General features: G+C 33.2%; 1 protein-coding gene across 1 annotated transcript in view; it reads left to right on the forward strand.

Moving 5' to 3' along the window:
- The window catches only part of LOC136977671 (putative adhesion G protein-coupled receptor E4P), a 35629-nt gene extending 21794 nt beyond the window's left edge, over nt 1-13835 (forward strand). The window contains exons 4-13 of the mRNA XM_067273213.1: nt 1565-1756; nt 1844-2005; nt 3291-3340; nt 7891-7985; nt 9606-9708; nt 10573-10729; nt 10798-10864; nt 11920-12072; nt 13412-13580; nt 13665-13835. Of these exons, the coding sequence (XP_067129314.1) occupies nt 1565-1756; nt 1844-2005; nt 3291-3340; nt 7891-7985; nt 9606-9708; nt 10573-10729; nt 10798-10864; nt 11920-12072; nt 13412-13580; nt 13665-13709 (1193 nt within the window). The 3' untranslated portion in view covers nt 13710-13835. The remainder of the gene's footprint in view (nt 1-1564; nt 1757-1843; nt 2006-3290; nt 3341-7890; nt 7986-9605; nt 9709-10572; nt 10730-10797; nt 10865-11919; nt 12073-13411; nt 13581-13664) is intronic.
- The last annotated feature ends 194 nt before the right edge of the window (nt 13836-14029 follow it).

Below are 14029 nucleotides of genomic sequence, written 5' to 3' on the forward strand. Positions count from 1 at the left end.
TTATTGATCTGCCAAATACAATTCGAGTGATTACCCTATTCAGTGCCATAAAATAAAAAATTTATATACAGTGTGCCTCGTACTTCGAACTTCGTAATTCATTCCAGGAGATGGTTTGAAGTCCGAAGCAGTTTTTCCTGTAAGAAATAATGGAAAGTGAATTAATTCATCCTCAAATCCTAAACAATACCCATTTTCTATAAGTATTAGACGTTAATGGTGCGGTTTTTTGTATATATTGCTTAAGTATCAATTTCCCTTGAAAATTTTCTTTTTTTCAATAGATTAATTGATTTAACTTCACAGTTGGTTTAACCGTAGTTATTTCGTCTGTACCGCATTTCATCAGAGACAAAGACTATTGGGTTTTATTCACATTATTCTTTAATTCTATTCTTTTTCTTCTATTCACTAATTATTCTTTATTAAAGAATAATGTGAATAAAACCCAATAGTCTTTGTCTCTGATGAAATACGGTACAGACGAAATAACTACGGTTAAACCAACTGTGAAGTTAAATCAATTAATCTATTGAAAAAAAGAAAATTTTCAAGGAAAATTGATACTTAAGCAATAAATACCCATTTTGATAAACTTAAAATAACAAATACACGTAATTTAAGGTAAAAATAACACAATTTTCCCATTTTTTTAAATTTTAGATCATTTTTATACAAAATTTGTTAGCACGATGGCTTTATTAAAATTTTAGCATTTTAAGTCAAAATTTAAAAATTTCCGGTAATATATCGGCACACTTGTAACGTTTTGATAATTTGCCGTATTACCGGTAAAGAAAAATTGGTCAATTTCCAACCCTCTTGCAAACTATTAAATTAACATAAATTCTGATATCCAAACCGAATACACAGTCAAGATACAAAAACAATTCTTTACTCACTTTCTGAGATTCAAATAGTAAAAATGATAATGATTATGACTACGACCCAAAATAACACGTTTTACAGAATCATCAGTAGAGTCATACAAATACAGTATATGCTTGTAATTATAAATAGTGCAGGCTACATTTAAAGATGTTTTTATTTAAAGGCATTTTTCACAAAACCTCTGTTGAACGGACATCTCTTTATAACGGACATTTTTCGGGTCTACAAGTGTCTGTTATAGAGAGGGTTCACTGTATACTTCCATAATGTTCTCAATACACCTATCCTGTTCAGCTGTTCCAGTCACTCTTGGGGCACACCATATGTTGCGGTGCGCTGTGAGAAACACTATTCAATATTATACATATTTTATTGAAAAAATAGCTTTCTTTGTGTGTAAAAGGAATTAATGAAAACGTAATTTCATTCCTTTACGTGACTAAAATTACATTTAAATCTTTTTAAATGATATAAGTAACATCAAAATACAATAATTTCAACAGGTCTTATAACTTTAAGTTTTCTAATATTGACCTTCCACACTTATATGAAAATTTTACTTACATTTTCTTAAGAGTAATGACATAACAATAATGTAGGTTAATTATATTTTTAGGTTAATTTTTGTTACATTTTCGTTACTTCTAAAAAAATTTTAATCGTGTTTGTTTAGAGGAAATAGAAGAATCGCCTTGGGAAGAATGGTCTGCTTGTTCGAGGACGTGTGGATTGGGAACCAGGGAAAGATTTAGAAAATGCGTTCATGCTAAAGAAGGAGAATTTAAATGCGAAAAGAAGGAAGACGTTTCTTACGAGATGCGAAATTGCACGGATTGGGAGCCTTTTGTGGCCTATAAATGCCCTGGTAATGCTTGTGTTTGTTAAAATTCGAATCGGTAGTTTTATTTATTGATTTCATTTAGATAATCGTAAATATTATTATTTTTATTAGATCCTTGCGACAAAACCAGCGACGAATATAAAGACGTTGAGAAAGTGCGTCATTGTCCGGACCGTGCCAAATGCACTAACGAAAGCACTGAAATGGGACCTCAAAGGAAATGTAAATGCGTTATGGGTTACGTTTTGGATGCAGAAGAATGGAAATGCAAAGGTACTTTTTTAATTTGATTCAATAACAATTAATTCTGACGAAGAAATGTCGACAGTGAAAGAAAATCAAAGGCATAAACACTAGTTAAGCAACGAATATTCGGTTACTATTCGGTATTCGGCCTATTCGGCTTATTTTTCATTATTCGGCCAAATACCGAATACCTAAAAACAGGAGTAAGAAATAACAAAAACACAGTAAATTAATCATTTTGGTATTTAGTTTTAATGTTATCGGGTTAGTGTTGTTTGTTTATATTTATTTATAACTTATAACCTGCACAGAATAAAAAACAAAATAATATTAGTCTCATGTATTCACAGTTTATAATTACAAAGATCAGCACACGTACACACCTATTCGTTCGAGAATCGTCGCACATCTGAGGGTCTGACCCTGCCTATCCTTTTTTTAAGCGCTCGTCTTTGCTCTTCCCTTTCTCTTTCCTCTATCGCTCTAGTTCACGTATGCCTATGCATACATCATAATGTGCGCGTACGATACTTTCGATTCGTCACTTTTCCGTCGTAGATTTCCCATTTTACAATTACGTGATTCATAGTCTGGTGATAACGGAGAAAAGAGACAGATAGCACAGCGGTATAAGTCACAGTTATGATTTCACAGATTCGAGACAGCTTGGTAGCCTGAACCGGTCCCAGGCTTTCGCCCATGCACGCTAAGTGACTTTCATTACAAGCATTTAGCTTTCCGAAGTCTATGAGAACAATTATTTGGCATTGACGGCCGCGAATTTCGCGCCAATAAGCTGCCTCGACTTGTTCGATTATGTTATCAACTCAATTTCATATTTATTTTCACATTTTCACTTCGCGGTCCTTCTCTGTTCCTTTTCCGTTATTTACACGTGTAGGTCATTTCATTGTTATCCACATTTGATATCATCACTTATCACAATACTGGCATGACGCTCTTGTCTGTCAAAAATTAACGCGATCGGCGAAGCGTAGTGACAGCGGGCCAATAGAGAGCAAGGTCCTTGCCATAATGCAGTTTGCGCGCCAATTTTCGTACGAGCGTTAATCAAGCCGAATAGTTTGGCCGAATATACTATTCGTTGCAACATTAATAAACACTATCTTGCTTGATATTGTCATAAACTAGACATGAAAGGAAACACGGTTTAATATATTGTTTACTTAGTAATTATTTTGTAATTTCATTACACGATTTAACTTTCTTTTATTTATTATGTTTTTGTCGATAAATGTATTTTTAAAACTTATGTATTATCATCTAAATTAAAATATTCTTTTATTTTAAGCCCCCAAACCACCAGAACCGACTCCTCGTCCCATTCCGACAATGGATCCGGTAAGTATAAACAAATATGCTATATAAATGAGTTTAAATTAAAATCACTTAATTGGTGACTATTTATTATAATTCATCATACAGAGTCATCGATGAAATTATAACAATTTGCGTCTCGCATTCATATAAAAACTGCTGTAATTTAATTTAAAACTACATAAAATGATTAGAAAAATCTAATAAAGGGCACAGCCAAGGGATGCAATGATAACAATTACTATGTTTCGTATAGAATGGGGAAATAATTTGCTTAAAAATACAACTGTATTTTTTTTTTTTTTTTAACTACAGTTTTACAAGAAAATTTCCACGTTTACAGTATCTTAATGCTATATAATTTTCAGATAATTAGAAACAATAGCGAAATAACGTGCTTACAGACTCAATGTGTTCTCTATATAAATAGAAGGTATAGAGAATAGAATAATTCAGTAAACGTTGTTTTTATTATTGTGCAAGTGGATGCCAGCAAGCTAAATGCATCTCGACTTAAAAGGTCCATTGATCATTTCATGAGAAATTATTTGAAAAATCTAATTTCACTAAAGAAAGACAACAGTTCTCTGAAGAAAACTTGAGAGATGTTACCAGGGATCAAGAAAGGTGGACCCAATAAATAAGTTTGCCTGAACAAAAATCTGAATACTCACAAATGAGATGCAGAGGAGTCTCCCTAGCATGATCGCAAAAACGGCAAAAGACTGAAGAGGAGAGGTTTTGTCGGCACAAATATTTACGAAAGTGACCGAAACCAATCACAACACCGACCAAAAAGAAGACACGAACCTTGTTGAAAGCAAAGAAATGCTTAGTTTGTCCAAAAAGCAAGATATAGGGGATGAGCAAAATATCATGCTTTAATACCAGAAGTTAGCTGGTTTGAAGCAAGATATATTGACCTCCAAATTGAAGGTCAAAATATCTTGCTTTTTTGTTCAAAGAGATTTGAATCGCCACTTCTTAGAATGATTGGAGACAGTCCAGGCTTTGGCAGCTGTAAGAAATATTAAAAGTTTGTTTAAGCCTTATAAAGGGATATAAAACCTTCTGCTTGGCCTGTACATTAGCATCCACATTGCTGGTAATACTGTCTTCTCCTGGCATCCTCAAGAAAAAACTGTTGCGGGTAGACAACTCATTGAAACGCAAACAGCACTTTTAAACAAGTAACTTGGTAGAGTCAGGTGCCTTTAAGATAGTCTGACTGACGGCCGGATGGCCGAGCGGTCAAGATGACAGCCTATCGCTCTGGGGGACCCAGGTTCGAATTCGGACGGGTCAAATAATTCCCAGGAATTTTTCGGGGTGGTCTGTCCGGAAATGTCGACCCCCGTCCCTCACCACTCAGCCTCTCTATTGTGGGCCTAGCCAAACCAATAATGGGCATGCTAAAAAGAGGCCTTCTTAGTGCCCATAGGGCGGAAAGATTTAAAAATGTGTATATATAAACACACATTTTTACATAGATATATACAGATATCATTTTAATAAAACTATCTACGTATATATATACAGTCGCGTCCGCATAAGTCGATACCCCAAGGGGAAGTGGAAATATGTCGAGTTATCCGATGTGACGACTAAAGCGAAGTTGGAAAAAAAAACCACAAAACTACAATTAATAAAATACAGTAGTGCGTTATACAGTAGTATAGGCTTACAATACATTGTGTCCTCATCTCTCTGTAGTTGAAAAACTGAAAAATTCGTTTAGTGTTGTTTGTTTTGAGCACTTAACTGTCTCGACTTTCTTTTTCAACGATCATGAACGCTTAGAAAACATCATCTTCGCAATTGTCAATTGTTGGCAAATAACGTCTAAGGATTCTTAATGCCTCTGGAATGAGAAAATGCAAAGTTGGATTCTGGTGTGACGTTGTTTCTTTTTGTTTATCTGTTATTATTTTATACATAAAATGTTAAGGCATTTTTATTAATATATATATATATATATATATATATACACTGTATATTAATAATATTAATATATTATTATATTATTAAATATATTACAGTAGATTATCCGACTCCCGATTAACCGACTTATCGGTTAACCGACCGCGTTCTAGTCGGCAAAATCAAATGTCCGCTAGTGATGTGGCGCTGCAATATTTGGTTATGTCTTGGCTACTTTAATATTATTTTTGTTAAATTTTTGCATGTTTTAGCTGGCAGCACTGGCTCGACCATGAAAGGGAGGCTAGTATTTAAACCAGGCCTAATACACTATACTAATAATGTATTTTTTCATACTTTTCAGTTATCCGACCAACCCCAGTCCCCAATTAAGTCGGATAATCGATGCTCTACTGTAATTATATATTAATAAATAAATCGACTCCCCCTCTTGAAAAAAATGAGTTCGCACCACACTTGCGGAGTGAATTTATTTTTTCGGAAGGGGGTGACGACTTATCGGAGTGTGGGACGACAAAAGTATGTCGACTTATCCAGTGGTGACGAGTTAAACCGTGTCGAGTAAACCGGAGTTTTTTTGACATTAATGCCTACGTAAGTCGGCCGGGACCATAGAAAACTGACTACTTAACCGATGGTGTCGAGTTATCCGGGTGTCGACTTATGCGGACTCGACTGTATATGTATATATATATACATAGATAGTTTTATGAAAATGATATCTGTATATATCTACGTATATATGTTACGGTAAAAACCAGTTTTTAGTTAGAACGCATTTTAACTAGTTGAAACTAGTTTATACTGGATGTCTGTTAAAACCCTTTTTGTCTAGTTAAAACTAGTTTTAACTCAGATTCATTTTTGACTAGCAGTAAATTCTAGTTATAACAAAGACATCCAGTTTAGACTAGTTTCAGCTAGTTAAAACGCGTCCTAACTAAAAACTGGTTGGCAGGGTTGGCTGTCCCTTTGTGGCATATACCAACAATCTAAAGACTACTTTTCGGCAAAAGCATCTTCAGCATAGCTGCATTGTTTTTCAGGCCGAATTGTGTGCTATCTATCCTCTGTGCTGTCGAATGGTGCAATAATTACTGTCATCGGCAATGCATTAACATCTACACTGACTTAGCTACCTCTGTTTTTGCACTAAACGATGACAGGAATACCCATTGCATTGTTAACAGGATAAATTGGAGCACCATTAATTCTAACAATCGGTATTCTTTGACGTGTATTACAGGTCACCAAGGGTATAATGGCAATGACGGAGCAGATGAACTTGCTAACGAGGCAGCCGGCATGTTTCTGTGTGATTGCATCTAAAATGCTCAGTCATTCAGCTCAATAATATCCCAGATAAATACTCACAATTACTATCTGTAGCAAAGAATGTGGAAAGGTGAGGGCACTGGAGAAATCACTCATCTCTTTTTCCCAACAGTGGACTCGATAAGGCATCTGCATAAAAGCAGCCTCTCTCACAAGGAAATTTAATTTATCACTGGGCATTGTTATTCTTTCAGCTGTCTGTGCCGGTCTGATATTCAGGGCGATAAGGATTGTGTACTATGTGGGGAGGAGGATGGCTCTATTCGCTACCTTTATGAGTGCCCTATTATGAAAAATTTCACTTGGAAATCAGGATGGTGGCAAATTCCGAAGGAGTCAACTGGCCCTGCTCAGCACAGGCACTTATCAGTAATCAGGCTTTGCTTAAGAGCCTCAGAAGCTTCGTCAGGGACTACTTCGTACTGTACAACAGGATGAAAACCAGTCACAGCTCTCTTGTCACATTACGCAAACTTTGTACATATATGTGTTGCAGTCAAACTCAGTTTTTAGTTAGGACGCGTTTTAACTAGTTGAAACTAGTTTATACTAGATGCCTTTGTTATAACTAGAATTTACTACTAGTCAAAAATGAATTTGAGTGAAAACTAGTTTTAACTAGTCAAAACAGGTTTTAACAAAGACATCCAGTATAAACTAGTTTCAACTAGTTAAAACGCGTTCTAACTAAAAACTGGTTTTTACTGTAACATATATAGGCCTATATGTACTGTACTGTACGTAGATAATTTTATTAAAATGATCTCTGCGTAAAATGGTACAGATATACTAAATAATGCCTAACAATGCTTGAAAGGAAATGGGAAATTTATCGGCGAAACAAAGAAATCCCTAGCTTCCTTGTCATTACCTATACCACTATTGGTTTTGGATTCTTCTATAAATCATCCTGTGAAAAGTCTCCCTACCCATATGCCAGCAACGCGAATGGGAAAGGATATCAGATAACAGCTGTCAAACATAAACCAAGGTAACATTTTGTCGGAACTCATCTTAAAGGTGTCTTCCTTCATCTTGTTCTTCATTAAAGCCATATTATTCATTCATAAACAAGTGAAGGAGAAAGATCCAATACAACTTCATGAGTCTTAACCCGGTGTTGACTCTTGAAGCCCATAGACATGGCCCAGTTATAACAAGGCATGTGGTACAGTGCAAACTTTGCAACTTGGAAAAAATATTTGGACCTTGAAATTCCGGTTTACACAGGTTTTACTGTATAACAGTATAACAAGTATAATTATATAGGCTACTAGAAGTCTACTTTTCTCTCGTAGGTAGAAAAAACTGTTTCAATAGTCGTTACGAGAACTGCCAGTACGGTCTTACTGATAATGGTTGGCTTAACTTTGGCCTTGTTTTTACTTCTCAGGTAAGTTATAAGAAATTACTCTTATAAAAAATACATTTATTGTAATAATTAAATTTATTATTTTTCAATTATCTATATCCAAAGATAATAAAATAAATTTCGATCATTATTCAATAAATTTACTTTTTTTTAACAATCGGTATTCTTTGACGTGTATTACAGGTCACCAAGGGTATAATGGCAATGACGGAGCAGATGAACTTGCTAACGAGGCAGCCGGCATGTTTCTGTGTGATTGCATCTAAAATGCTCAGTCATTCAGCTCAATAATATCCCAGATAAATTAAATAAGTAGTTTGCTAGTAACAAAGATATTAAATCATTAATCATAAAATTCTGTATTGTTAGATTTTGAAATGAGATTTTTTAAAAATATCGAATGCCAATAATATACGCAAATTGCAGTATCAGTCAGAAATTTCTTCGACATATGAGTATGTTTGTAATGTTAGTAATTATAGCAAAAGTCAGATGGCGATATCAGTTCACCGTCCCAGAGGATCTAAGATCGAATCTGGATCGGGTACGCAAATTTTTTCAAATAGTTTTTGGTTCATCCTTTACCACTAGGCCGATTCTAACGTAAGCCAGGCCAACATTTGAAAAAAAAGGATCCTTTTAATTTCTTAAAGAGGAAACGCGGCAAAACACAACAAACTTAAAAGTTATATTTCGAAATTAGCGGTGTTTTGCAGAAAAGTTAAAAACATATCTAAAGAAGTCCTGTTACGTTACAATATTTTCTATACAGTTTGGAGAAGTGAATATCCAACGAATACAAAGAACAGGAACCTATTTTAGAATAAAATAGTTTCATGATGTATCACTTTTCTTATAATACGCGATACAGGCTTATACAGTATATACGGAGATTATGGTTTTGAAACAAAGTAAAATTTTGATATATGATATATATTTGAAATATTTTCGATCTTGATCTCAGTTTGAAAAAACTCCAAAACGAATGTTCGTTATGTGTGAAATATGAATTTGCGATGCATTAAAATTTGTGCAATCAATTCTTGATATGGGTTACGATTTCGATAGCTGCGTTTTTTGGAAACGAAGATCTTTTCTATAAGTGTCAGACTATGTTGTGTGGTCAACTTTTAAAGTTAGAAAATACATATACGTTAATATCGGTAATTGGATTTTCGGGAAGGAAATATGTGAAGGAGCGACATATTCGCAAAACAAATAGGTAGGTATAGGCTTATTGATACTTTGCTCTGCTTGTCTGTCTATCATGTACAGTACGTCAATACTTTGTATATTTCATTGTAATTTAAATGTTTTCACACATTTACTAAATTCAGACGTCTTTAAAAGAAAATAAATTATTCGAAATTATGCAGTACTTGTTGACATATATAAACTGTAAGATGTAAAAATCGATTTTAATCCTTAATAATTTTATTAAATATAATAATTGTTATTGGTAAAACGTAAATAGAGACATTTGAATAAAATATTAAATTTCGTAGTTTTAAGGTTGTTTTATTAAGTAATTTTTACGATGTCGTTGACAAAATGTAGGCCTATATAGTTATAATTTAAAAATGGATGTTAGAATAATTCTGTAAGTGAATAATGTTTTAATTTAAAAGTTTTATTTTTCAGAATATTTACGATAGATAGGATTATTCAAATGAATATGGAAATAGCTTTGGAATCCGCTCATCTTTTGCTCCTCATACCTCCTTCTGTTTCTGAAGAAGAACCAGTTAAGTTTCCAATCTTTCTTACGATATACGAGTAGCAGTCATACTTATATAAGCATCAGTGAAACTGACAATTATATATATATAATATAAAATTCTTTATTTTTCGCCTATATTATAATACGACAAAGGCTCTCGATTTGTGCCCACAGGGCGTAATGAGTTAAGTTGATAAAAAAAAATAAATGTGAGCAGCATAGTCTGTGTGATATGATTACAGTTATGTTCGTGGAAATATAATTCACCACAATACAATACAACATAGAGAAGTCTGATAGTCTCAAAAAGTCGTCCTAAATATTCATAACAGAAAATTTATATTGGTTGTAAAAGCAAAGGTTTTATAGTATTTCTTACCTATTTCTTTTTAATTCACATAGATGACTTATATATGAAGTATTTTTAATTAGAAAAAGTTTATATATATTAAGCTATATGAAAATCAACTAGACAGTTTAAAACGCTTGAAAAAGTAAGTTCATGCAATGAATGATTGTTAATTAAAGTCAATTGTTTTAGAAATTTATCTCGGATACTACAGTAATTATTATAAATAATTACCGCAGAAATTTCAACATTGACAGATGATATTCTTATATAGACATAAAATACAGACATTTGTTATGGTGTATTGTAATAGTTAATTTATAGCGCTAGCAAACTAGCAAGATTTGTTATGAATTATGACATATTACCATAATGAATCTTGGAATATTTATTTACCTTGTATAGACACAGTAAAATAAAGGTAATTTGCGTTAATTAATATTTTATATCTGTAAATGCTAACTTTACAGTACTTTAAGCTATGTAGTCTGAAACGAATAAAAAATGAATGGTTTTCTAAATTGATGTTTATACGACAGATGTTTTGCACAATGATATCGGTCGGACTCCATTTTTTCTTCACCGCATGTTTCATGTTTATGATGTTGGAGTCTTTGCACGTTTACAGTATGGTGGCATTTGTCGTTCCCAGAAACGGAATGCTCAATAGACTACAAAACACTATTCTCGGATGGGGTAAGAAATTTTATATATCATTAAAAGTTGTTTTATTACCTTATAATAATTTCAACCGAAAATTTTAGGAGTTTCGATGTTCATCATTCTCATCAGCGTGTGTTTCTTTTTGGATCAATATGGAGCCGAATATCAGTAAGCTGCCTTTTTGATACAATAATAATTTTAAGAATTATTAAATATTCATCAAAATTGAAATATCGGTTCAGTCAGTACAGCCAGTGTGGTGTATTTCTGTGTCTAAAAATGAACAAAAGACAGATTTTGACGGTTTTGTCTCAAATGTCTTATCTTGTCTCAAATAAAATATCTTAATAAGATATTTTATTTTCAAGTTGTAAGTTTCAGTATACGATAACTTTACCATTTGTCACACTTAGGAACTAAAATAAGTAATTGTAAAATAAAGCGTAATAATTAAATATTTTCTGACAGAAGCCAAAATTAATTTTTACCTGATGCAAAAAAAGGTTATTATACATTCAGATTATATAAATTCAAGTGTTTTGTTTAATTTAAAAATTTACTTTTATTTGTTATGCATTTACAATAAGCTTTAAAATATGCATATTAAATTATCAAAATGAAAAGGATTACAGATGTTTTCTTGGTTTGAAATATTTTCGAATACACATATTGATTTTGCTATTATCGCACCAATGTAAGTCTATTCTTGTGCTAAAAGTGGAACAGTCAAAATGGTAAACGAAAAGTCTACTGTACCGATTTTTCCATTCATAAAGAAATAATTTCGGACGATACAAAAGCCAGGAGTATTTTTTTCAAAAACGGGAAATTTTCGTTAGGCATGGGCAAAAATTCAACCCGGGGAGACACGGAGAAATTTCGACATTCGATAGGTTAATTTCACCGAAAATGCATCGTGGACGACCTCGTGGTCGTGGCCGTGGCTGAGATCGGTGAAGTTGATTACTTGTTTTTTATGAAACTCATCACTATCCCCAAAATTAAGCCTTTTGCCATTTTATAATATAATAATTAAAAATATAGAAAGTTTTTTATGATAAAATCTCATAACAGATGGCGTCACAAAATTTATTTATTAATGATTCATAATACAAAAGTTATTTTTTTTAAATAAAATCTCTTAACAGCCGGAAAAGTTACGAAACTCGTTGCTGGATTTTTTGTTTCGTTTTAAAATTCTAAGAATTAAATTGTATTTTCAGTTGCTGGTTGGAAATGCACTTTCCTTTGGTTTATTTGCAATATGGACCTATCATAACACTCTGCATTTTGGACTTTCTGTTATTGGAAGCTGCTGGAGCGGCTAATTACAAACCTCTCAAAGTAGTCGATATGAAACAACTAATGAGTGCAAAGTATGTATATTTCTTTCAATATAGTTTTAACTAATTTATTACAATATTTAATTTCTTTTAAAATATTTAAATATGGTCAGTAGTTTTTAGGATATACCGTTACTGTTGCTGTTATAAATATTGACCACGTTACTAACCTGATAAAAATTATGCAATAATATTTCAGTTTATCTTTTTATTTTTACATCTTGTGCCGTAAAGAGATGGTGGTTTTTATGTCAGCATATGATGCTTTATTTTGGTTGTACTTAATGTAAATTTTGCACAATCCACTCTATCAGGTTGTAAAGGTGAAATTTAGGGACCCACCAGTGGCCGAGCGGTCTTCGTCCCCACATTTGAGTGGACTACACCCTGTAGGTTCTCGCGTCGCTCGGATGGGCTGGCAACGTGGAGTTTTCCGGATTTTCTCTACGTCAATGACTCCTGAATAGGGACCAGTTTCCCTAACAAAGTCCACTCGGAAGGCATTCTTTCCCCCGCGCGCGATTAGGCCATTCTATAAGGCCGGCTCTTCGGTCGTATAGCGATCACCCACAAGTCTCTTGGAGTAAAGGTGAACAGTCATAGACTCCATATGAACCGCCATTTCCCGACAAAGATAAAGGTGAAATTTAGACATTTTGAAAAAAAAACTTTATTGACAATTAACTTAACAATGATTAAAGTTCAGTCTTGTAGGTAATCACCATCAATATCAATTACATCTCGCCACTTTTGCTGTAAACTTTCAATCCCGTGAGCATAGAATGACTGGGATTTTTCTTTGAAGAAAATCTCAAGCGTCAGGTATTGTCATTGAACTGTATATCGAAAACATTGTTCTACTAACGCAGATTATCACCTTCTGCGCTATGGGCCCTTTGACATTTTCGACAGCTGGTTGATCCTTATTCACTCGTGAACGCTTTAAAAAACGGTTTGCAGATGAGATCACGAGTCTCCGTTGCGTTGTGGCCACTTTTTAAGTGATAGAGCAGCAGCATGCAGTTGTGTTCTTTTGAAATTTTCATATTGTTATATGTTGTTGATGCGTTTATTTCCAATGAAATATGTGATGAAACGCCCGTCGGTTAATCTACTTATATATCCATGTTGAACGTTCTAGAACATTTTTTCCAGTTGTTTCTAGAAAAATCGAAACGTGTTAATTTCACTTTTACAACCTGTTTTACATTCAAAAGTATGGGTTGAATAAGCATTATATGTAATAAAATGTAAATAATATTTGTTTTGTAGAACTATTTTATTATTTCTCTCTCCAGTACAAATTTAAACGTGTAAATTCTGTCAAGTGAGATAAGCCATTTGCAAATTACTTATCATATTTACTTTATAGAATCCATCAGCGGTCGAACTTGATAATAATGCCACTGATCTTATCGTCTTGGATAATAGGAATGCTATCCGATTACGAACAGAATCTCGGTTTGTATAGCGTTTATTCCATTCTCAACACTATCATTGGAGTCTGTATCTTTGTCTTCCACTCTCTGGGAAATCAAGAAGTAAGTTACGCGTCCAAAATTACACATTAATCATTAAATTTGCCTATAAAAATACAACTGACAAATCGTTTCTTTTATTTGTAGGTTCGGGCAAAACTTAAGAAATTTTTCAAGTGTTGTGTACGTTAAAACGAGCAGTGAGCACTGGTGTGTTAGCACTTTTACCACAAAAGAGTGTGATATAAATATTTCATCGATCTATTTATATATTTTTTCAATTTGATTCTAAAAATAAAGATTTTCCTGTATTATAAATGCAATCATGAATTTCAATTTTCGCGTTTTTATGGTAATTAAAAGCGACGAAAATAGCCGAACGTTAAAAATATTTTCTAACGTTTAACTACTTAATTTATTTGTAAAATGTTTGTTAATGGATTTAATAATATCTTAAGACTGTCTATGGAAAGAATCAACTTGTGTATTAACCAATAAGCATCAGCCATTGA

Source organism: Centruroides vittatus, unplaced genomic scaffold (assembly GCF_030686945.1).
Source record: "Centruroides vittatus isolate TY-2023 unplaced genomic scaffold, ASM3068694v2 contig_466, whole genome shotgun sequence".
Lineage (NCBI taxonomy): Eukaryota > Metazoa > Arthropoda > Arachnida > Scorpiones > Buthidae > Centruroides > Centruroides vittatus.